We start from the raw sequence: 26,548 nt of genomic DNA, 5'->3' as shown, positions 1-26,548 counted from the left end.
AAAAAAAAAAGAGAAGAGGATAGAGAAAGATAGCAAGTGAACAATAGAGGGGATGTTAGTGAGAAACAGATATGGTTTATTATCTGTTGAAGATGACGTGTATAGTATTCTCAACTGGACTGGTCTGGGAAGTATTTCATGATGGGTGAAGTCTTTTAACAAGCAAAATGAGAAATAGTGATTGACTGTTTTAAAAAATTATAATAATAATAATTATTGGGAAATGCATGGAAAAGACTTTGAATGATAAAGCGGGGAGATCGATGCCTCTGTATTGACTGACATGCATGGCATTCCCTTTTGAAAAAGCAATGGAAGTCAATGTAAAGTTATATGTAATCCAATGTAATATAAAGAAGATTATGATAATAATAAAAAAAAAAAAAAAAAAAAAAATCACACAGGGCATGTGTACATACATGCCCAAAATCCTGAGAGGAGAATGGAAGAGAAGAGACTGTAGTGTGGCCATCCCCCCAGAGGACGATTTCTTTTTCAATCTCTCACCAGCAAGTACACATACTCCATAACAAAACTAATAAAAAAGGAAAAAAAAAAAAAAAGAAAGAAAGAAAAAGGCAAGGTATAATCTGAGTGAAGTAGATAACCCACTCAGGAAGACTCAAAGTCAACTGCGAAATTATTGGTTAAAAAGTAATTTAACCATTTTAACTAAATAAATCTGAATTACATGTTATAATTCACCACACTGTTAATTTCACATGTATTATCAAAAATATTATTTATACAAGCCATGATAATTTTAAAAAAGAAACTTAAAATGAAATAAGCCATACCTATATGAATTTGAATTAGAATGTTCCTGGAGATGGAAATCTGAAGCTAAAACATCCTCCTCCTCCTCGTCATCTCCATCACTTTCCAGACTCTCCTCTGAATCATATTCTGCTCTACTTTGGGAAGGGGGTAGAAAAGGCTAAAACCAAAAAGTTAAGGAATTTGTCATTCAAATATCTGATTTAGCCATAGTGAAATATATTGTTTTAGAGTAACAATTCATCCTATTTGCAGCTATGCATTAAAAGAAAGTAAGTAATTAGGTTTATCATTTATGCATTTGACATCACTTTAAACAATTCCCTTACTTATTCATTTGTTCAAGAAAAAATCAAGTAAGCAGCCACTATGTGCCAAAAAGTGTACTTGATCTAAGAATTCGTAAGATGAATAAGCCATTTCCCCCATAAAATTTACATTTCAATGGAAAAGATAGGCAAATAACAGAAAACTAAATACAAATTTTGTTACATTAAAAAACAAAGAATTCAGATGGAGAACAAGAAGAACTGAGATAAGCTGTTTATGGAAGACCTCTCTGAAAAGTGAAATTTACATGAGACCTAAAGGACAAGAAGGAAATCTTGTAGCAAGAGATAAGTAAAAAAAATTTTGGCAGTAGAGATAACACATAAAAGGTTCAAATATGAGAAAGAGTTTGGTATAGAAAAAGCAGGCTGACAGAAGCCTGCTAGGTAAGAGTGTAAGTCCCGGAAGAAAGACTAAAGAGAAGATCAAGTGACGGATCAAGCAGGGTCTTCTAGGCCGGGGTAAAGCATGCAATGGAATGCCACTCTTGAGTTGTAGGTGGAGGACAGGTATTAAGATTTGGATTTTAAGAATATCACTGCAACTACTCTCTTATGAAAGCCCAAATGGCAAGACTGGAAATGAAGACGTCAGGCAAGAGTTGGCAGCCTGGGCACATGTGTTGGTGATAGAGCTGAAAAGATAGAGCAGAAGGTATATTTTGGAGAAAGCATGCATAGATATGCTGGTAGACTTAAAGTACAAAGGAGTGAGAACAATCCCTTGGTTTCTGGGTTGAGTAGGCATAAGGATGAAGGTGCCACTTACTAAAATGCCAGGACTGGGGGAATAGAGGGAAGGTGTTGGGGAAAATAAATATCTCACATCTGAATTTGAAGAAACCAAGATTCATGGATCTGGTAGAAAATGAAGGATAAAGAAAGAAGACTATGAACGAGTAAACAGTAAACTTGGAGACAAAAAAAAACTAGAAGAGATTATCATCAAGACGACAGGAGAGGAAGTATTTCTAGGAAGGAGAGGGAAAGTGCCAAATATTGCTAAGAGGTCAATTAAGATGATAATTTATTCAGTTATATTTCACAGATACCACCTGAACCTCAACAAGAGCCAGAGCCATCTCCATGAGGTAACTGGGTCAGAAGCTACCCAACGAGAAAGTATAAAAGGGAAATAATGCACCGAGAAGAGTATCAGTACAGAGTTTTAAAAAGCTGAGTGTGAATAGCGAGCAGACAAATGGGACAGTGACTGGGAAAAGTTTTGGGGTCAAGCAGGACATTTCTGTCCCGATGAGAAAGAGCTAGTTAGGAAAAAAAAATGGAAGACAGGAGATAGATGAGAAGCAAAGTAAAGATGGGATTCAGAACAGAACTGGAGGAAATGGTCTTTGATAGGAAGGATTCTCTCCTCCAGTATAATAGGCATCAGTTAAGAGTGAGAACAGGGGACCAGGCAGTGGTGTGGTGGTTAAGGCAGCTGGATCCCATATAGTCCCTGGTACACTTGGGAGTCCCAGACCAGGCAGGCTGAAAAACACACCAGGTGTGTGTACATGTGTGTCCAAAACTCTGAAAGGAGGGAGAAACAAAGGAGTAGGAAATATATTGTGACCATAGCCCAGGGGAAGTGCTTTCTCACTTTTTCTCTCATGCACAAGCATCCTCTAGCAAAATTTAAAAAAAAAAAAAAAAAGTGTGAAGAAAAGATGAAAAGGATGTGCGAAGTTTGAAAAGAAAAGTTATAAAATCTTGGATCCAGGGAAGCCCAATAAAGAAAATACAGCAGGATGGGTAGAACTTCTAGAACAGCTGGGTGAGGAGCCTGGTAAGCCTTCTCCACCAGAAGCAACAAATAGGCTGGACAGAGCTATCAAAAATAACCACTGGAAATTGACCACATGCATCATGGAGAAGCATTTATTTAAAAAAATCTACTGAGTCTATTGAGTAAAACAGAAAGACTATGGCATTTTGGCCAGAAGTTGTTCCCATCCCACCCCAAGCTCTGTGGTGCAGAAGTTCTACCCTGACCGGGACCAGAAGTTGGCATTATGGCCATGTTGCTGGACTCCCATATAGTCGACCGTGGTTTGAGTCCCAGACCTGGTGGCTTAAACTCATGCCAGGTGCATGTGCATGAGTGCCTAAATCACCTTCGAGTCAAGAATGTGAGGGGTATAGCTGATTACCTGAGAGCGAAAGATATATGCAGGCACTCCTTGCTTTGTACAGATGTACAGGACTGTAAAATGACCATTCAAGCAAAAACCACACAAACCATTTTTAAAATGAAAAAAATTACAAATGTCTGTACCCTTTAAAAACATTTGAAAAAAAACAGTAAAAAATACTTTTACTGCTAACTACAAACATATAGGGATTAAAAAAAACCTGTAAAATTGCAATTAAAACATTAAAAATACTCTTTTTTTTTTTTGAGAGGTTTTTGCTATAGGGTGCGTGTGCTCGCCAGAAAGACAGAGAGACAGAAAGCGAGAAATCATCCCCCCAGGGGGGTGGACACGCCGCAATCCATTCTCCTCCATTCTCCTCTCGGGATCTTCGGTACACACGCACATGCACCCGGCGTAAGTTTAAGCCACTGGGTCTGGGACTCAAACTGTGGTCGGCTAGATGGAAGTTCAGCGACATAGCCATTATGCTAACTGCTGGTCCCAAAACATTAGAAATATTGAGAATTTGGGACAAGCAGATGGCATAATGGTTATGTTGCCTGTCCCCCATGTAGTTGATCATGGTTCGATCCTGGACCCAGTGGCTTAAAACTCACACTGGGCATGTGTGCATGTGTGCGAAGATCCCAAGAGGAGAATGGAAGAGAAGGGACTGCAGCGTGGACAACCCCCCCACTCTGGGGCGGGGGGTGATTTCTTGCTTTGTTCCCCTCTATTGCTGTCTCTCCAGCAAGCATACACAGTCTATAGCAAAAATCTCTCAAAAAAGGGAAGAAATATTGGGAATTCCCTGACATCTCAGATATAGGAGGACTAACAGGCAGGCTCAAGCCAAGTGGCTAGCTCAGCTTGAGCTCATCGGCAGGGACCCCTGGTGTTGGAGAAGAGAGGCTCTTTGGCCAGAGCATCTGCAAGTGCACCTAAAAATGTAGTCTCCCACCTTACATTCCACCTGTCAGCTCACTGGGAGCAGTTAGGTTTGGGTGTACAAGATCAAATGCTTGAAAATACGAGACTCTGGGGCTGGCAGGTGGTGTGGTGGTTCGAAGTGCTAGACTCCCACATGGCTGACTGCAGTTTGCATCCCGGACTTGTTGGCTTGCTTTCTTACTTTCCTTCTCTCACTTGGCCTCTCACACTCTGTCCCTCTCTGATTAAATTAAAATAAATAAATAAGTAAAGTTAAATAAAACAATTCTAAAAAATAATTAAAAAGTTTAAAAAAAAAAAAAAGAAAGAAAATAGGAGACTCTGGAGGAATTCTTCCCCATAATTCTCTTAGCAGTAAAAGCAGAGAAATTCCCCTCTGAAAATCTGAACTCTAAACGGTTACTGTGGATTCCACACTCCCATCTACAGTAGAGAAGGAAAATTATCACAGAGCTTACACATATCACAGAGAAGTACAGGAGCACACAGCTATGGAAACATACGCCAAAGAAACAGGAAGAAGTGACTATACTACTAGATGACTAAAAATCAAAGCAGAGCACCAAGTAATAGCAGGAAATATTTCCCCCTTAAAAGATCATAAATCTTCATCATTGACTAATATGCACTGTATTAATGCTTTGTACAGATGTACAGGACTGTATTAATGCTGGCAAAAACTTTGTTGTACACTGTATAGAAGTTAATAAATTTTTTAAAAAGCAAAAAACAAACAAAAACCAAAACAAACTGATTCCAAAAGGAAAGAGAAGAGGAAAAAAAAAACCAAAAAACCTCTCACCAACAATGGATAAAACTGAAGAGATCACAGAAATGCCAGAAAAAGAATAAAGAATATTACTCAATGGTATGCAAGAGAAGACAGAACCAATTCCAGGAGATGAGAAAAATCCTTCCATGACTTGAAGGAGGAACTCCATAAAGGGACATATTGAAAGAAACCAAACAGGATTTCTGGAGATAAAGAATATGATGCAGAAAATCAAAACCTTCCTTGAAAGTACCAACTGCAGATTAGACCACGCAGAAGAAAGAATTTCTGATCTTGAAGACAAACCTTCCGATTTAGTCCAAACAACTGAAAAGAATAACCATTAGAAATCTGGACAACATATGAGAACTCTTAGACACCATTAAATGGTCAAAAAGCCACATAACAGGTATTCCAGATGGTGAAGAGACAGGTAAAGGCATAGAAAACATCTTTCATAATATATTAGCTGAAAAATTTCCAAATTTAGAGAAGCATGCAGACATCCAAATCCAGGAGATAAAAAGGACACCAATTAGATGTAATATAAGAAAATCTTCTCCAAGGCATATCATAGCCAAATTGGTAAAAATAGAAGACAAATTTCTAAAAATGGCAAAAGACGAATGCTGGATTACTTATAAAGGTTACCCCGGGGATTAGACTAACATCAGACCTCTCAGCTGAAATAATGCAGGCAAGGAAAGAATGGGAAGATATATTTAAAACTCTGGAAGAAAAGCAATTTCAGCCAAGAGTACTATACCCAGCAATATTAGCCTTCATATGAGAAGGAGCAATAAAATCATTCTCAGATAAACAAATGCTGAAAGAATTCACCAAAACAAATTCAGTTCTTCAAGAAATACTTAAGGGACTACTATACCAGGAACAGACAGAAGTAAGAGAACACAAAACAACTAGAAAAAAAAGGTAAGTTCACACATATTAATAACAACATTGAATGTCAGGACTAAATGCAGATTCAACTAATTATTTTACACACAAGCAGGTTTAAACATAAATCCACTTATTATTTGGTAGACAATTGCCTCCACAGGTTTCTATTTATATATTTATTATAACCATTACTCATTGTATAAAACTAGATAATACAGGAAAAGTCCAAAATATTACAGTCAACTCTTTCCTTAGAGTGAATTAAAAAACATTAAAAACCAAGAACTCTGTAAAGCCTATAAATCACCAAATCACCGGCTTTACCATGTCCTTTAAACATCTCTTGCCAACTTTGTTTTATTTTTGCTTTTTTGAGGACTTATTTCTTTATGCACAGTACAGTACTATGGTCTTATAAGAACTCATTGTGAGTAAAAGTGCTTTTTTATCTTTTCCTATTAAGCTACTGTTATGTACAATTTTAATAATCTCAACTGAACTAATGATTGATACCCACAGGACTTTATTTTGGATTATAAACTATTATTTTCCATAGTCCTCTATGAGAAAATTACAAATTCTGCTTTCATTGATTATGTTAAGATTATCTTTGTTAATTTATGACATCTTTTGTTTACATGTTTTTAAAGACCATTCTGTACCCTATAAAGATGTATAATAATTATATATCAGTCGTGAATTACAATAAATACCTAAAGAGAAAAGCAAGAAACATTGAAAATGAAAGTATTCTTTTTTTTTGAGAGAGAGATTTTTGCTATAGGGCGTGTGCGCTTGCCAGACAAACAGAGAGAGACAGAGACAGAACCAGGGGGGTGGCCACACCACAATTCCTTCTCCCCCATTCTCCTCTGGGGATCTTAGGCATGCATGCACACGCACCCGGCGTGAGTTTAAGTCACCGGGTCCAGGACTCAAACCGCAGTTGACTACATGGGAGTCCAGCAACATAGCCATTACGCTAACTGCTGGTGCAGAAAGTATTTTATTTCTTTGTTAAAGAAAGAAAAAATAACTTTCAAATGTAGTGTTGACTTCCTTCTCCTGTCACTTAGCATAAGAAGCAAGCATCTTTTCTATGCCTTAGCAAATTGTCATACTGCTTTCTAAGTTTGCATCAGCTTCCAGGATTTTATTCTTTGCATTTTCAAGGTAGAGTCTTTTTAATGTAAAGTTTTTATATTTTATTTTTTGCTAAATCACTGTCGATGGAACACCTTCATTTTTTTCTGTACAATTCTTTCTACATTTCTGTTAAGTTCACCAACAAATTCTTATGGCTGCACATCTAGAGCTTTTAAAATGGCAGCAATGTCAACACTGCCAGAGTTTGTTGTTTTTTCTATAAGTCCATGAAGTTCACTCTCAGTACAAACACTTTTCATTTATTTGATGTACTTTCATCTTTGTTGGTCCAGTGCCTTCAATTATCCATTTTTATAAAATATCACAAGGGTTTATCATGGAAAAAAACAGAAGTAAAACAACTATATGCTTTGATGTCTCCGTGTGAATTGAGTAACAGGTGCTAAATGATCAAACTGAAAAAACTGATGTAACTGGCCACTGACCATGAGCTGCATCTGTTACTTACACAGTAGTAATCTGTGGAATGAAGAGCTAGCAAGGAAGTTTGTACTTTCTGAAATTACTCATGAGAAACATAATGTGGTAATGTGGATTTGAACCATGTTGTTCAGGAAATGTTATTTAATCAATCATTGGTAACTGAAATTCATGCATGTCATAAGAGGACAAAACTGCCTTTAGTGTAAAAAAAGAACAAATAGGGATTAGGGATGACCCAGACAAGTTGATTTCTTGTGTTCTTGATTCCGTATTCACAATCAAGTACGTTAACAGTATTTTACGTTACCAAGTAAGGTTGCTTTTGGTTGACCAAGTTCTCTGATTAATCTTAAGAACTTTGTTTTGTTTAAAATGCAAAAGTCATACTTTATCAAAAAACTATCTTAAGAACTTATTGAAAACATGGTCAAAATATTTTAGGGTAATTTGTACAGATGATCGTAGCTTGATAAAAATGAAAAAAATTTCAAATCACAGTGGCAAAATATTTGGAATCATCAACATTTACACTTAAACACCTTCATTCCCATTTGACTATTTAAGTGTTGACCTGGATGGCACTTTTATTACCTTGGCTATGAAATAGTCCCAAATACTGAGCTCTGGTGGAATGAACTTCTCTTTGACTGTCAGTGACTCCGGATTTACTGGTGGTGAGGAAGAGCTCGATGGGGCAGATTCTCTGCAAGACATTTTTGATGGCCTAAAACGTTTGTTCTGTTTCTCTCCTTCTTCAACTAGTGAAGAAACTAACAACAAAAAAATAAAGTTTTATGAAAGTAAGTACTATTTTCATTGTATTTATTTCATGTCTTTACGTAAAACTTAAAGTTAACTACAATTAAGCATACACACAAAAAATAAGATTACAATGATTGAAGTAAAAAAACAGGTAGGGGGAGAGATACGAAAACCACTTTGTTGAGTGCTCTGTTACATCCTTCTTTGTTTTCTTAACAATATTATGGGATGTTGATGCTAATTAGAGAAATAACTCGGTTCAGAGATTCTTCAATCATCACTTAGCCTTAGGTCTATATATAAAACATTTTCATTAGATAATATAAAAAAGTTTGAGCACTGTTAGTTAAACTAATTCAAAGTTTCTGAAATAGCTCAGAAATGGAACCTTTGGTCAGTAGAATTACAAAGAAGAGAAAGAAAATATAGTCATTATTGTTTTACTTCCTGAACACACTACAGTTAGTATTCTTAATAGTTTACCTTAAACCAAATTAGTTAGCATAAAGAATTAAACACAATGTAAATCAACACTAAGTCACAAGTTGTAAATTACCAGTAAAAAAATCAAGCGTCTGGCAGACATAGGGATGATCTGACAGACCAGCTAACGGTTCCACATTAAGGTGCAAACCAATACTCTCCTTCAGTGGTTCCAATGAGATTGTACTTACCTTCCAGGAGGATGCAAATATTTGTGCTGTAATATAATTCAGTGTTATGTTTGAAGCTACTCAGCTTGCAGCCACAGCATGCACATGCATTACATCAAGCTATAGTCAAGCTACATGTCATAGTAATTGGGTTATTTCAGGGAAAAAAAGATGCATAGTAGAATACCTGAGATTACTAAAAAGTGGTATGATTACGATTTAATCTCTCAAATGACTTTAGAAGTAACTATCAGATTAAATGTGTAAATTTTTCTTCTGTATATACTATCATATGATTATCAACAATCAAGTTTCCAATATTCCTGTTGCATACATAAATAAATATAAACCCTAAAACTTAAACTGGTTTTGCCCAAATCTCATCAAATGAAAAATTTAGATTATAAAGGAATTTTTAACCTTTCAGAAAATTAATGCTAAGTTTTAGATTTGTCATTTGACTTTAACATTACTATTTTGCTGTTTTATTATAAGAAGGCATATGAATAACGAAAAATAGAGAATCTTGAAAAAACAATGTTAAATTGATAGATGTTCCTAAAACTGCTGTGTCATCAAAAGAAACTTCTCTGTTGTTGTTGTGTTTTTGCTATAGGGTGTGTGTACTCGCTGGGATTGGTGTTGAGAAATCACCCCGCAGGGGGATGGCCATGTTGGAATCCCTTCTCCTCCATTCTGCTTGTGGGACTTCGGACACGCACACATACATGCTTGGTGTATTTGCCAAGTCACCAGGTCTGAGACTTGAACTATGCACTTGGCCATGTGAGATCCAGCCATCTTAGCCACAAAAATCACCTGGCTGGCCCCAAAAGATACAGTTTTAAAAGCAATAGATGAGGGTTTTTAAAGAAAAAAAATAAGTAAAGTATGGTTTGCGGGGCCTGAGTGGAATGAGGGTCAAGAAAGACTGATCTCACAAGGCTGACTAAGCTGTTTGAGTCCTGGGCCTGGTGGTGTGAAACACACGCTCAGCATGCGCATACGCATGCCCAAAATCACAAAAGGAGAAATGGAGAAGGGATCACAGCATGGCCATCCCCTCACCTGGTGCTTTCTCACTTTTTCCCTCTGTTTCTCCCTTTGTTGCCATCAAGTGCATCTGCCCTCTAGCAAAATTTTAAAACTTTTTTTTTTAAAAAAAGAAGGCGCAATCTGTGACTCTAGATACCTGACATGAAAATAAAACAAATTTAATCACATTGGAAGAAATGTTTAAAATTTACAGACTCAATGCCAGGAAGATAAAACCACTTATCAAAACACTTTCAATGAAGGGCGAAAGAAAAAACTGACTGGCGAACAGGTTTATAGCACTGAATGGTGTAGTACCGCAGATGCTACCAATGACAGGACCCAAGTCATGCCTCCCACAAACAACCACCTAGACCTGCGGCCTGTCCTCAGAACGGCTGCTCTGTCTTCCTCTCCCACAAACTGTAGGAAGACCTATGGCAACTGTGTGCTTAGTCCCACGGGGTGAGCCTGGGCAAGGCATGCAGAGGCAACAAGAGACTATTCAGCTGGTAGGAATCGCTAATCATCTAATATTGAGAACTTCTGCCATTCTGGGTGAAAACTGACTTTCATGAAGGCAGAAACCACTATTTCACCAGTAACATTGGGTCATCAGAAAAGTCCGTACTTTCCTATGCAAAAATGTGTCATGACTTTTCTGAAAAATCAATAGAAGAAAAAAGTCAGTTTAAATGTCCCTCATCAGACCCTCCTCTTGCACACACACTATATCTGGTATTTACATCTATGTACTGTGTTTCTATATCCTCTAGTGAATTAGTTTCAGTCAGAGTGTGGACACTCGGTATGTATTAAGCAAGAACATACAATGCCTCTCCTTCATAGCCTAGCTTGTTTCACTCAACAGTAAGTCTTCCATATTCAATAAGGAGGCAAAGTATTGATGTCACAGGGAAGTGCGGTATTGTCTGTTGAGGATGTTTTGTGGTTTTGTCAACTGTGTTGGGGAGAGATGTTCACCTGTTGAAATATCCATTTTGTAAGACAAATAATAATGTGATTGAATGTATAAAAGAAAATGAAATGAAAAATAAATTAATTAATTTTTAAAAAGTCAGTTTAGGGAGAAATTAAGAAGAACCTAACACAGAGCTTATGAATTGTACAGGCACAACAAGATAGAAACTGGCTACAAAAATGAAGAAAAAGTCACACAGAATCAAATTGACATAAATTTTAGAAATAAATTTCTTAGTGGTTTTCATCCATAGAAAGCACTCTTTAGAAGTAGGCTCCATATCAACATAGTAGACTGTACAGAGAAATATGAGACTTCAAAAAAGTTTGCAGAAAAATAAAAAACTTAAATTTAAAAAGTAATTTAGGGGGAACAGCAGTTGGCATAATGGATATGTTGCTGGACTCCTATGTAGTCGACTGTGGTTCAAGCTCCAGACCTGGTGGCAAAAACTCACGCCGGGTGCATGTGCGTGCATGCCCAAGATCCCAAGAGGAGAGTGGAGGAGAAGGGATTACGATGTGGCCATCCCCCCTGGGGGGTGATTTCTTGCTTTCTGTCTCTCTCTTTCTGGCGAGCACACATGCCCTATAGCAAAAACCTCTCCAAAAAAGAAAAAACAGTAATTTAAAATTAAAAATCACAAACTGTATTTCTCAACGTAAGTTCTATCAAGTTTGAGATACTGCTGTAAGCGATGTTATCAGCCTCTGAGTTCATTCTAAAAGAAATGGATGTCCCCCTCCTGGCCCCCCACCTAGTGAGTACATGTGCCCTCTGGCAATGAACCAAAAAAAAAAAAAGAAGGAAATTCTGAGAAATGCTACAACACAGATGAAGACATTATGCTCAGTGAGTGAGTCTCAAAAAGACAAATGCTATCTAACTCCATGTGTGTGAGGTATGTAAAGTAGTTAAATTCCTAGAAATGAAAACTGAAATGGGGCTTACCAGGGGTTGTAAAGAAAGGGGAGAGAAGAGATGCCAAATAGTTTCTAGATTTGTAAGATGAAAAATTTCTAGAGCTGTTTCACAGCAATGTGGGTATTATAGGGGTCTACAGAAAGTGATGGAAAGTGCATATTATAAAAAACTATGCATGGTTCCAGAAGGTAGCATAGTGATTATGGCACTGGACTCCCACATGGTAGACTGCAGTTCCAGTTCCAGACCTGGTAGCTTGAAAATCACACGGGGTACATGTATGTGCATGCCCAGAATTCCAAGAGGAGAATAGAAGAGAAGAAACTGCGAAGTAGCTGTCGCCCCTGAGGGGTGATTTCTCAGTTTCCTTTCCCTCTCACTGTCTCTCTCCGGGGAGCAGACGCACACTATGGCAAGGGAAAAACAACAACTATAACAAAACAACAAAAAGCCTTAAAAATAAAAACACAAAATCTATGCATGGATTTCAAAACTTTCTCACAGTAAAATAAGCTCATACTTTAATTTTATATTTCCACAAACTCTTTCAAGTCCCCTAATAGTTAATACTACTGAACTATACCCTTATACATTTTTGGCATGGCAAATTTCTTTTTTCTATTATAACAAAAATATTAGAATAGAGGAAATATTCCCAAGCCACCTTGTAGCACTCAGGACCTCAATACTAGAACACGGTGTGGGAGGTCACATTCTCGGCTCAGTAAGTACACAGAGTGACTGAGGGAGTGAAGAGCAGACAGGCATCTCGTTTTCCGTAAGGTTAGCGTCTTCCTTTATCACCAGGTTTTAGCGGTCAGGTAAAAGATAATTATTTATAAAAAATAATACATGCATATTTCCTGGTGGGTTTCTTTGATCGGTAAGTCTATGCTTTCTCTACCCTTGTTATATAATAATTCGGCCTTCTCCAGTCACTTCTGAAATGAATAAACAGCATGCCTCTTAAACTTAAAAATGTATATTATTAATATATGGACCCCAAAGAAAAGTCTTGGTGTTCCCTTTTCCAAGATAGTTATTTTGAGATTAAGTAATAATTTAAAAGTTCTTTATAATAAATCACCAGTACAAAGTCTTTGGAATATTGACTATACTTTAAATAGCTGATTTCACTGTATATTTTAAATATGTTCAAGTCTTACCTTTTTTGGTCAAGAAATTCTACTATTTTGCTAAAGGAATGATAGCAATGACACGTGATAATCACTAGATACTGAATATAAATTTTTATAACAAGTTTCATAGGAAAAAGCAAAACATCTGATTTTTATATCTGTATTTAGCATAAATAACAACATGCCAAAAGTATAACTTAAAACGTCTACAACATCATTAGCAGCCTCAGAATTGAAAATATGAATAAACTGCCACAAATAAAATATTCACTTTATATTTCATTTCTCAATTTGGTGACATAGAAAAATCACTACCATAAATTTGTTAAAATAAAGATAGAAAGTTCACAGTTATTCCAATTACAAATATTACCACAAAATACAATAAAAATTCTTAAAATAAAAAGTTTTGCTTTAAAAATGCAATAAGAAGCAGAAGTATGGATTTCTAACTGTTGGCAGAAAAAGAGTAATTTTCTGAAAACTGCTATCGCTTAGCTGATTCTTGGTAAGTTAAGCATAATAATAAAATAATTCAGAACTCCATGAACATATACCGGCACTAAATTGTAGTTCATTAGAAAATCAAATTCTTCACTAAAATATAATGTGAAACTCAGAAAACATTGAATTTGACTAAAAACTAAATTGCTGATTATATCATTTTAAACATTAATGTTCTTGTTAAGAATTCTGACCTATTGACCTAAAGTCTGACAAAAATCATCTATTATTTTCTTAAACTGCAAAACTTAAGTTATATTTAAATATTATGTTACTAAAAGAATTCGTACATTAAATAAATCACAGACTTGTACAGAGAAATATAATATAGTTCACGGGACTACTGCAAGAAAACTAAAATTGGGATTTATACCAGAACAAGACAAATGAATGATGACTTTCTGATTTCTCTCATAACACTAGCTCTAAACACACTTTCCAGAAAACAAATGTTCAGGGGTTCTAGGCGTGTATTTCATCCTTCAGTATACAATACTTGGACACTGACTAGATTTCAGGAAAATGAAGTATTCTAGGCTTCTCAGTTTTTGGCAAAATTTAAAAGATAAAAACATCACAAATATCTGTCAATTTTGACTGATATCAGATAAACTTTTTAAGAGACATTATTTTATCCCCTTGGTCAACAACATATATTGAGTGCTGTCTGACTTAATGGTTATGTTTAACTGTAATTCATCATGCAGGCTGCTAACTTATACCTGCAGTTTCTCAAAGCTGCCCTGCTGCTTTCGCTGATAAGCTCTCATAACATAACCGTCACGGCCTGAGATTTCAGAACTTTACTTCGTATCAGATGTCACCACTGCTAGTCTCTGTTTTGACTGATTTTCTGTTCTCTAAACATTGCAGATCTGCCTCCCAGGACTGCTGCCCTCTGAAGCACCGCACTGCCCTCACTTTCCTTCCTCCCCCTGATCCTTTCAAAACTAGATCAGCTTTGGAACCAGGAGGCATTGGCTTCATCGTTTGGTGAGCTGACCCCTTTTCCTGGTTAGCGAACTGACCAAACACACCATTCATGCTTTCTGTAGGTGCTCCTTCAGTCATCCATGACTGGCTGCTTTCAGAGTATTTTCTGGGTTCGCAAAGACATGTGAGCACCATATAACACAGATGTGATTATGTCCAGCCCGATCATTAAATGAAGAACATGTTTTAAATAATCACATAATATGGGTACCATGTCTCAATCCAAGAGGCTCAGCATAGATTCTGATCATTTTTGGTCACATTCATTCGTTTTATTTGGCATCCCCAAAGTGGTGAGATACAGATTATGATGGGACTTGAAAAATAATGTATGTATGGTATTTCTGCCTACAAACCACAATGTAAACTGAATGGGTAAGCGAGGATCAGCCTGGACTCTGAGTGAGGTTCTATACCCATCTGTGCTCAGCAAAAACAAACTGCACCTGATGCCTAGTTAGCAAAAATGCATTTTTTATTTACCAGATACATGGACGTTTCTTAGCAAGAATTTATTGCTTTTTAATATTTCATATTAACAAGATCAGAGGCTTAACAAATGACTTTTTCCTCAGCTACTGCATATTAAAATAGAATCAAAACTTACCAATTCTTCATTTAGCACAAAACTAAATAGAGCTATAAACCCTACTTCCTTTACATAGCGATAGTCTTTCTTTAACTGAATTAAAATATCTGTAGTTAAGCAGATTGTCCAAGGTAAATTTCCTATGAAGTTTTTTTTCTTTTTTTGAGAGAATTTTTGCTATAGGGTACATGCGCTCACTGGGGAGAAGGAGAGAGAGAGAGAGCGAGAGAGAGAATGAGAAAGCATCCCACAGGAGATGGCCCTGCCACAATCCGTTTCCTTCATTCTCCTCTCGGAACTTTGGACATGCATGGACACATGCCCAGCCACTAGGTCCAGAACCTGAACCACAGTCAGCCATATGGGAGTTCAGTGCCACAACCACTACACTACCTGTTGGCCCCGAATTTATTCTTTTTAAAAAATCTGTATGAAAAATTAATAAGTAAAACTTAGGAAATAACTCTAAAAACTAGAAAAGGAATGCTGTGAAAACGGTAATATTTAGTATTGAAACAGAGAGGTAAATTTGTCTTTGAAATCGGAAGTTTATGAGGAAAACTGGTAGAAAGAAGCTTAATAAATGGCAAGAACAGAAAGAGAAAATGCTGATGAGGTCAGTGAACAAAGTGTGGAATGCAACAGAGTATCCGGCAGGAAGGTGTCAAGTTCCAGGAGAAGCCATGGAAACCTGGCACACTTTCCAGTAAGTACGGAAGACGAAACTGAATTATCCCCAGGACTTAATGTGCAAGGACATTAAGAGGTGTGACAAGGAGGACCAGCAGATGGCATAATGGTTATGACACTGGACTCCCATATGGCTGACCACGGTTTGAGCCCCGGACCCAGTGGCTTAAAACTCATGCCAGGCATGTGTCCAGAATCCCTAGGAGGGGAATGGAGGAGAAGGGATGGCAGTGTGTCTATCACCCAATTTCTTGCTTTCTGTCTCTGGTAAATCCACATGCCCTATACCTATACCAAAAATCTCCCTTAAAAAAAAAAACAAAAAAAAAAAAACCAAAGTATGACAGGGAAGAGCATAAATTGTCCCTCTACTGTCACTTGTCCTATTTCACAAGGTCTACTTTACAAGTAGGTCAAACACTTGAGATCCATGTTAAGGCCGGGTTGAAACAGTAACTTTATTTGGTCTTGAAACCTGAAATTTGGAGCTGGATGGTGGTACAGTGGTAAAATGTGATATTCTGTGAGGCAATCCCACATGGGAAGATTGCTAGTTCAAGTCTGGATACCTCCCTAGGAATAGCAGGCACATGTGCACCCATGATCTGGGGATGGCTGAAGGCTGAGGATAGAGGACGGCATCAAGACCCTGTGGGGTGACTCTCTTTTTCTCTCACTTATGAAAGAAATGGAAAAACTTAAAAAAATTTTAAGCCCTGAAATTCCTTTAACAGGTAAGGCAAATGTTCTATTTCAAATAGAGAAACAACAAACTGCTTCTACCTCTAAAGCAAGGGATTACAAATTATATTTTCGTGAGTAACATTTCATTGGAACACAGTCATTTTCATTTGTGAACATACTGCCTATGGCTGTTTTTGTGATCCAAGAGGAGAATTAACTCTGAGGCTGTCAGGAAAGTTGTAACATTTCTATGCAAAAACATGTCATGACTGTCCTGACAACCCAGTAGTTGGGAGACACTAACAGGTCTACAGAGCCTCAACTATTAGGTTGTTGGAAAAGTCATGATGCATTTTTGCATATAAAAACATGGAAAACTACGTTGTGACTTTTCCAACAACCTAATATATACTAGGCCCTTTAAAGAAAAAGACTTGCTCTAAGTTATGAACCGAACCTACCTTATTATAAGTATTAAACATAAAGGACCAAATCTTTGCCTGGTTTTCTTGGTGGGAGAGGGAGGGTGAAATGGACCTGAATTAGAAAGTTATAGTCTTAGGAAACTAAAGAAACAGTTCCAATTAAGCAGAAGTAAAGTGAAACTATTATGATTTTTTTCTGTTGTATAATCATTCAGGGCCACAGTTCAGTGAAAACTGCTTCAGGGAAGCATACTGCATGCTAAGACCGGCTCAATAATTAATAATCTGTTTTAACAAGGTAACTGCTTTTGTAATTTTCTTTTACTACAGCATCATTCAAACAATATTCATCATTCATAGTAAGAATTTTGACAATAATTTTCTCCTAAATAATGAAGCCAAACTCATGTTTTTCTTATCTTCTTAGGGCTCCCACAAACTGCCTAGCTCCCAGTGTGTACATGCCCAACCCTACATGTGTACATACACATGTGTGTATGCTGACTTTAGAGAAGAGGAGAAAGTGAAGTAGAATTCAGAGATAAATAATCTTTCTGGGCTTCTTTCTTAAATGTATCTACGCACGGAGCTTATTTTTTGAAAAACATTTAAATTTTTTTATTATGCAGTGTCAGTATAGAAGGAAATGGATTTTCACATACTAGACCTTAATCCTTAAATCTATGGCCCATAGTCTTCAAAACTGGGAACCGAGATGATCACATAAGAGCAAATAAGTCACAAAAATAGAAAGGCGGAAAGCATTGTGAAGATTCTTTTTAAAGTCAAGAAAGTTTGCTATCATGGGAACCAGCAGTTAGCGTAATGGCTATATCGCTGGACTCCCACATAGTCGACCGGCAGTTCGCGTCCCGGACCCGGTTGCTTAAAACTAACGCCGGGTGCATGTGCATGCGTGCCCAAGATCCTGAGAGGAGAATGGAGGAGAAGAGATTGCGGTGTGGCCATCCCCCCGGGGGGTGATTTCTCACTTTCTGTCTCTCTGTCTCTGTCTGGCGAGCGCACGCGCCCTATAGCAAAAACCTCTCCAAAAAAAAAGAAAGTTTGCTATCTTGATCTTTAAAGATTATATGTGTGTGGGTGTGTGGGTGTGTAAAAACACACATACATATAAAGTTTTAACATTAGGAAGTTTTGAAATGCATATCAAAAGTTGTTGAAAATACTCACTTTTTTATAGTAGTATAAACACTTAGAAATCCAAAAACCCTAATGGCCAGAATCATAATATGCAAATCATAAAGCAGCTTCATTTGAAATGTTTTTCCAACCATTTCAAGCCATAGTCTGAATTTCTATGACTAGCACTGACATTGCTTTATTTTTACATACTTAAAAATGTTAAAGTCTAAAAGACTGAAAATACCAAAACAACGAATTTAAAAGTGGAATAAATAAGAGATAGTTTTCTAAAATGCTAATCATTGTGTTAAATCGAAAATATGGCTTGATTAAAGGACATTTCTCAATTTGTATAAGTGCCAAACAAAATGAAACTGGCCCACTGGACCCCAACCCCTCCAAAACAACACAAAGCAAGCTGAATTGTGAAAGCCTATTTCTAAAGCTAATATCTTGCCTGCAAGGCTGGGAGGGCTATGAGAGCTGATGGCTGAAAGAGCTTTGGAAAAGCCCACACATTCCATGGAGAATACCACTACCTGGTGGGGGCTAGGCACAGCAAAGTGCCTTCCTGCCAAAGGAAGAAGAGAGAGTCTGTGTTCGGGATAGAACAAAAACCAACGTAACAGTGTATTTCAAAGCAAACGAAATTTCTATAGTAAAAGAATTAATATAATTACATCAGACATTTCCAGTCACTGGTGCAAGAATATTATAAACACTGAAAACAGCACCAGAAGCTTTAATACTGCATTTTCACCATAAAACTGTTCACAAAAAAGGAGTACGACCAGAACTTTCTAGGACTAAATTAAAATATAATTACATTTGGGGGAAAAAAAAGGGTAAAGAATTGCCACTCACCAGGTACAGCTTTTGAGTGCGTCTGTTCTTTGCTGGGAACATGCGCACCTCCACCAAATACAGCTGACCACATTTTTTCATTTAGAGGATGGGCCACAATCCGGAAGAGTTCATTACTAGAATGTGTTGCCAGGCCATGGATGAAGAGACTAAGATACACCGCTGTGAGAATCTCACAGAGCAAGACTGTAAGCCCTGACTGGGCTTCCTCGCCAGAAGAATTCAAAAGTCGAGTTAGACAAGTTATCCCTAAAACAAGAAATAAACATAACTGCTATTGACAATATATCTTTAAAGTTAACTATATTTTTTTAATTTTCAAAAAACATTTATTATATCAGGATGAAATATTTTCTTCCCTAGAGCCACAGACTAGTTGAGGCTTACTACGGCTACTACATAAACATTGAGCTATTTCTTCCATTTAGATAAACACTAAAAATCTGTAATCTGACTCAAATTATAGTTAAAATTTTAATAACATAATTTTTTTCTTTTTTTTAAAGGTTTTTGGCAAAGGGTGTGTGCACTTGCTGGATAGAGAAAGAGAGACAGAGAGACAAAAAGAAGGGAAGTGAAAAATTGCCCCCAGGGGGATGGCCATGCCTCAATCCCTTCTCCTCCATCCTCCTCTCAGGACTTGGGCAAGCATGCTCATGTGCCGGCTTGACTCACAAGCCACTAGTCTGGGACTTGAGGCATGGTTGGCCTGTGTGTGCCTAGTGCCTTAACCACCGCACCGCCTGCTGGCTCCCATAATTTCTTTTTATTATGACAAAAAGTCAAATTATTTTTTAAATGATATAATAAAACTTCTTTTTTAAAAACTTTTGCTATAGGGTGCACACACTCACCAGACATTTCGTTATATACATGTAAGGATCAAAGTAGTTCAGTAAACTGCAAAATTCCATGTAAGTGATGAATATTGAACTGGTATTACTTTGAGGAGTATTTAACAATGATTATCATATGGCAAGACCAAACCAAATTTTTTTTTTCTATTTGCTATAGGGCGCATGTGTTCGCTAGAGAGAGAGAGAGGGAGAGAGGAAGAGAAGAAAGCACCCCACTCCTTTCTCCTCCATTCTTTTATAAGCACTTTGGACACGTACGCATACACACCAGTGTTTTTCAAGCAGCTGGGTCTGGGACTTGAACAGAGAAGTCAGCTGTATGGGATCCAGTAGCCTTAACCACCATGCCATTTACTGGCCCCCAAATCAGCTTTTTAATCAACTGTCCAATATTTTCAAAAGGGCAAAAACAAAACAAACTTTATATACATACACACACACATATATATACATATACATATATATATAATTTACATACCTGGCCACTGAGCTGGTGATGTATTAGGAGTTATCGCCTCATCTAAGCTTCCTGTTTTCAAAGAATGTCGATGGGGAAGCAGTACTGTCTGATACACCATTCCAGTAAATTGATTGGTTTGCAATGAACTAAGAGAAGAAAATGATATTTAAATCTAGGATGAATTTCATGTGTAATATTTTTCACATTTTATATCTAATTTCTAAGGTACTTTAAATATAAAATTTTGTTTATTATTATACTGCTATTATAACTAAGTAGTATACTCTAAAGTTTAGAAGCTAATTAATTCTGTAAATATACAGAGTTACTAGAGTAATACACATACGATAGCTGTGACCATATTTAGTGAGAGATAGAACAGGTTCAGATGAGAAAACAAAATCACCATGGACCATGAGCAGCAAACTGACACCATGGACTTCAAAACAAGACTATTTGTTTGGGAAATAAAGTTTAGGTTCAGTTTTCTATTTACTGACTAGCCTACTTTCTATCAGGCACTGCACCAAGGATTAGACATATGATGAAAAACAGGGTTTCTGTCCCCATGAAATCTATACTCAGGTAGGGGAATTAGACACAAATGATTATCACATTGCTATAAGAGATGAAACCTAAGTATCCAGTGCTATGAAGGCAAAAGATGGCAGTGTTTCGTACAAGTTGAGAATTTTGGACAAGCATCCACAAATAAATGATCCTTGAGGCTAAGACTTAGTAAGAGTTGAATGAACAAAATAACTTGCAGTTTGACATAAACTATGAAATAATTCTGACAGAAAGCAGTATAAAAATTTTGTTAAATCCTTCAGAAATTCCTATGTCAAACATTAAGAAAATGATTTTATTTTTTATTTTTTCATTAAAAACTTTTTTTTGATTTCTTGCCATAGAATGTGTGTGCTCTTCCACGCCATTTCAGTCGGCCAATATAATTTTCTTTTTGAAAGATTTTAGCTATGGGACATTTGCGCTCAGCGGAGAGACAGAGACCGACAGAGAAACAGAAATGAGAAATGACCCCCCCCGCCCCAGGTTTTTCTTTTTTTTTTTTTTCAAGATGGCAGAGTAACAAACCAAAAAAAAATCTCTCCTGTCATAGTAAGCCCTTAGAAATGTATGATAGGAAAGATTAAAATATACTGATGAAAGTAAAGCCACATTTATTAACAAAAACATGAACTGTCAGAGGACCAGGGTCAAAAAAATCAAATAAGTATATTGGGAATATAAAATTAGAATGGTTAAGTGGGACTAGCAATGGAGAATCTAAATACTTACAATGAAGACAACCAAAATCAGCACCAAGAAAGGTTGACAATATGTAGTCATACGTAGTCAGACACATATTGTAGACAATATGTATCTGAAATGGTAGACTTATCAGAACATTAAAAAAAGTACTTTTACACAAAAGTTCTTAAAAATTAATAAAAGTGACTATCAAAATCAGTAAGAGTGCTTTACAAATGAAAAACAGAATTTCTTTAAGATTTAATTTTATTTATTCATTTATTTATTTTAATTTTATCAGAGAGTGATACACAAAGAGAGAGAAAAAAAGAGAGAAGAAAAGTAAGAAAGTAAGTCACCAAGTCCAGGACTCAAACTGTGGTTGGCCATGTGTGAGCGCCTTAAATAAAGTTTAGGTTCAGTTTTCTATTTACTGACTAGCCTACTTTCTATCAGGCACTGCACCAAGGATTAGACATATGATGAAAAACAGGGTTTCTGTCCCCATGAAATCTATACTCAGGTAGGGGAATTAGACACAAATGATTATCACATTGCTATAAGAGATGAAACCTAAGTATCCAGTGCTATGAAGGCAAAAGATGGCAGTGTTTCGTACAAGTTGAGAATTTTGGACAAGCATCCACAAATAAATGATCCTTGAGGCTAAGACTTAGTAAGAGTTGAATGAACAAAATAACTTGCAGTTTGACATAAACTATGAAATAATTCTGACAGAAAGCAGTATAAAAATTTTGTTAAATCCTTCAGAAATTCCTATGTCAAACATTAAGAAAATGATTTTATTTTTTATTTTTTCATTAAAAACTTTTTTTTGATTTCTTGCCATAGAATGTGTGTGCTCTTCCACGCCATTTCAGTCGGCCAATATAATTTTCTTTTTGAAAGATTTTAGCTATGGGACATTTGCGCTCAGCGGAGAGACAGAGACCGACAGAGAAACAGAAATGAGAAATGACCCCCCCCGCCCCAGGTTTTTCTTTTTTTTTTTTTTTCAAGATGGCAGAGTAACAAACCAAAAAAAAATCTCTCCTGTCATAGTAAGCCCTTAGAAATGTATGATAGGAAAGATTAAAATATACTGATGAAAGTAAAGCCACATTTATTAACAAAAACATGAACTGTCAGAGGACCAGGGTCAAAAAAATCAAATAAGTATATTGGGAATATAAAATTAGAATGGTTAAGTGGGACTAGCAATGGAGAATCTAAATACTTACAATGAAGACAACCAAAATCAGCACCAAGAAAGGTTGACAATATGTAGTCATACGTAGTCAGACACATATTGTAGACAATATGTATCTGAAATGGTAGACTTATCAGAACATTAAAAAAAGTACTTTTACACAAAAGTTCTTAAAAATTAATAAAAGTGACTATCAAAATCAGTAAGAGTGCTTTACAAATGAAAAACAGAATTTCTTTAAGATTTAATTTTATTTATTCATTTATTTATTTTAATTTTATCAGAGAGTGATACACAAAGAGAGAGAAAAAAAGAGAGAAGAAAAGTAAGAAAGTAAGTCACCAAGTCCAGGACTCAAACTGTGGTTGGCCATGTGTGAGCGCCTTAACCACCATGCCACCTGCTGGTCCCGAAAAACAGAATTTCTAAAATACAAACTCTGGCTAAGTAAAAGGAAGGAAATTTCCAAAGAATGAATCAGAGTCCAGAAAATGAAACTAGAGTTTCTCCTGAAGTGAGGCAAAAAGAGATTAACACAAAGAACATATGAAAGGACAATTACAAGAAAAACAAGATGGACCCACAGGTTCTAATATCTGCCTAACAAGAAAAGAAATACAAAACAGATGACATGACATTTGAAGAAATGGTCAAGAGTACTTCAAACAACTGAAGACAGATATAGGAAGATCCCATAGAATCATAAAGTTTAAGTATTTTTAAAGCCTATACAGAATTACAGTGACACTTTAGAACATAAAGAAAAATCCTCAACGTCAATTCTGTAAAATTTCTCCCAATTCAGTCACTCCCTCTTCTGTGTTCCCTGAGTCTTTTGCTGTCTACCACATTACAGTATTTGTCAGTATTTGTCATTTAAGGGCCACACTAAGTCACATATCATGGATCAGTTCCTGTATGTCTCTAACTAGACTGACCTCAAGGAAGGAGAGAGCCTAACCTACTCGCTAAAATTCTCATTGCCTATCACAATGTCCAGCATAACCAGGGATCAATAACCGGCTGCCAAATAAGCCATATCAACAAGGGTTTACCTGAAATTCACTGCCATAAAGGCGTAGACTAAAATTTACAAGATGAAAAAAAAAAGTAGCCAACCCCTGAGGCATGTTTTCCACATTATTGACAGTAGACTACATTGAAAGGTTATAAAGCCATGGCATATCGAATGTGAACCCTCACTGGTTACTGCAAACACTCTTAAATTTCACAAAAGAGACGTTTACCTGTAGTTATGACTACCACAAAGGCACTGATAAATACAAGCAGAAAGTGAGGCTGCTAAAGTGTGCATTACATATACCTGGAAAAAAAAAAGAAACACAACAAATCACTTGAAGTATATATTTTTTATAGTATAGCTTTTTTTAGACCTAATAAAATCAACATAAAAAAACCCCACCCTTTTGCTTCCATAAGCACTTTTTTCTCTTTTCCCCTATAACACTCTTCTACCTAGAGAAGTTTCACTACAGATAATTTAAAGAAAAAACACTGAGGCTTTGGCTGAAAATATAAAACACACAGCTGCTGTCTGTTTTTCAACAGGCAAGGGAAATGGAGGCCAGCGATCCAGTCAAGTAGGAGTCACGTGTTCAAAGCAAGTCCCCTAACACATGATCTGCTTTTCTCTCAACCCAACTATGAATAAGCTCAGACTGATAAATGACAGTCCACCTATGGACACCTCATTAAAGAATATGTTGCTACATAATCTACTTACCCTAGAAAACAATTTGAAGACAATGAGAGACAGGAGAGAGAGAAGGTATTAAAAGAGAATAACTGAAAGGAAACAGTTTGTTTCAAGGACAGGAGAATCGACACAGAGCATGGCAAGAGATGCAGTAAGCAGGTCTGAGGACGAGGGCAAGTTCACGTGATGTAATAAAGTAGACTAAAACACGAGAAGATCGGGCTCTTAATCAGGTTATGAAGTACGACAGTCTTTTATAAAGATAAAACGGGCGGTGATAAGCTTAATGGCTATTTCTCCTTCAGCTGTCAGTAAGACATAGATGAATTAAAATCCAAGGTAACGCCACATAATTGAAGATGGCAAAGACCACATATCAGAGATTGCAAACTGCAGTTCAGAGTTGGAGTCTAATTCTCCACTCACTGAATCAGGGCCAGCCTTTGGATCTTGCTTGACCAGAGAGACACAACAGAAGTGACCTGTGAGTTCTGAACTCATGCCTGGCAAGGCCTTGCAAATTCTATTGGATCTCAGGGAAAGTCACGATGCATTTTTGCATAGAAAAATACATCGTGACTTTCCCAATGATATAACACTTTTGCTCCTCTTAAACTTCAGCAACTCTTGTGTGAGTACAAATGGATATGACTGGGCCATGGGGTACACAGACATTGGTTAGCTAGCACTCTGGTGGGTCTGTGGGGGAGTTTCTGGATGAGATAAACATTTGAAATGATTAAAGTGGACTGCCCTCTAAAGTGAGTGGGCATTACCCAGCAACTGAAGACTTAAGAGAACAAAAGGCTGAATAAGAGGGAATACTACCCAACTGCACTGAGCTGTGACATCAGTCTTTTTAGTTTTTGAACCTAACCAGGAACATCAACCCTTCTTAGGTCTCAAACCTGTAGACCTTTAAACCACGCTTACTCCATACACTCTCCAGTTCATGCCTTCTGACTCAGATAGAACTACATCATCAGCTCTCCTAGTCTTCAACTTGCCTGTCATAGATGTTGGAACGTCTCAATCTCCACAGTCATATGTAAGTTCCTTATGATAAATCTCTCTCTCTACACACACACTCCTACTGACTATTTCTCTGAAGAACCCAGACTAACACACAAGGCTCACCTGCTGGAGGATGAGCCTCATCTCACCCATCTTCTACTTTCAGTCCTGCCAATAAGCCTGCCAATCATCAAAAACGAGTGAGACCCATCACAGTTTATTCATAAGTCAGTCAACCCACCAGCTGCTAAAAGATAAATGAGAGAGTCTAGGAATCAGCCTGGCTGGCCCACACTGGAAGAACTAATAAGCCAGCCCACAGCATCGTAAGCAAATTAAATGTGATGGCTTTTTTAAAACTAGTAATATCTCAGGATCATTCTTTTGTTTTGTTTTGTTTTTAAAGAATTACTTAGTTATTTAATTTTACTTATTTTTAACTTGACCAGAGAGAGACAGAGAAAGAGAGGGAAAGGGAAAGTGAGAAAGCAAGCCGCTAGGTCTGGGACTCGAACCGTGGTCAGCCATGTGGGAGTCCAGCACCCTTAACCGCCATGCCACCTGCTGGACTCTCAGGGTTAATCTTAAGCGGCAAAAGCTAACTGATACATCATAGTTATCCTAGAAATAAAAGTTAAATATGGAATATAGTTTGGCTAAAATGAGTACAATCTTCTTTTGGAGATTAAATTCCAAACTGTATAATAAGCACAGTGGGTATTTATACTAAAGAGCAATAAAGGAAAGTGGCAAAATTGAACTTTAAGAATGAAGATTATCCAAGACAGTAAAATTGTGGGGAAAAAAGCCCACCATCAAGCAAACAGAAAATCAAACTTGTGATATGATAACCTGTGAGGTAGGTAAGAACCAAACAAGACTGTGAGGGTAAAAATCCCCAAAGAATGTACAAAAGCAGTCAAACTCGGCTATACTTTCCTAGACTGCAAACTGTCTGGAGAGTCAAGAGGAAATGTGAAATATGACTCTAATAGCAGATGAAGCCGAGTGAGGATGAGGGGCAGGCTGTCGGGGTTGGTTAGATACTTCAATATAATGATGTGATTAACTATACATTAGAGTCAGCTGAGGAACTTCTTTACACATATTCCTGGGACTCTCACAGGCTGATTCAGTAAGTCTGGAGTGAACTTAGGAATCCAAACTTTTAACAAACACTGCAGGTGAGGGG

The 26,548-nt window shown here is 36.9% G+C and overlaps 1 protein-coding gene across 3 annotated transcripts in view; it reads right to left on the bottom strand.

Moving 5' to 3' along the window:
- The window catches only part of DMXL1 (Dmx like 1), a 216,224-nt gene that overhangs the window by 74,012 nt on the left and 115,664 nt on the right, over window positions 1-26,548 (bottom strand). For all 3 annotated transcript variants that reach the window (XM_014593197.1, XM_027765897.1, XM_006162337.2), the window contains exons 26-30: window positions 23,873-23,949; window positions 20,180-20,307; window positions 18,845-19,093; window positions 8,049-8,227; window positions 798-937 (exon numbers count right to left, since the gene is read on the bottom strand). In XM_014593197.1, the coding sequence (XP_014448683.1) occupies window positions 798-937; window positions 8,049-8,227; window positions 18,845-19,093; window positions 20,180-20,307; window positions 23,873-23,949 (773 nt within the window). The remainder of the gene's footprint in view (window positions 1-797; window positions 938-8,048; window positions 8,228-18,844; window positions 19,094-20,179; window positions 20,308-23,872; window positions 23,950-26,548) is intronic.

This window comes from Tupaia chinensis, unplaced genomic scaffold, assembly GCF_000334495.1.
Source record: "Tupaia chinensis unplaced genomic scaffold, TupChi_1.0 Scaffold139897_1, whole genome shotgun sequence".
NCBI classification, from domain to species: Eukaryota; Metazoa; Chordata; class Mammalia; order Scandentia; family Tupaiidae; genus Tupaia; species Tupaia belangeri.
Note: the sequence above shows the minus strand (reverse complement) of the source record. Positions and strands in the feature narration are given on the sequence as shown.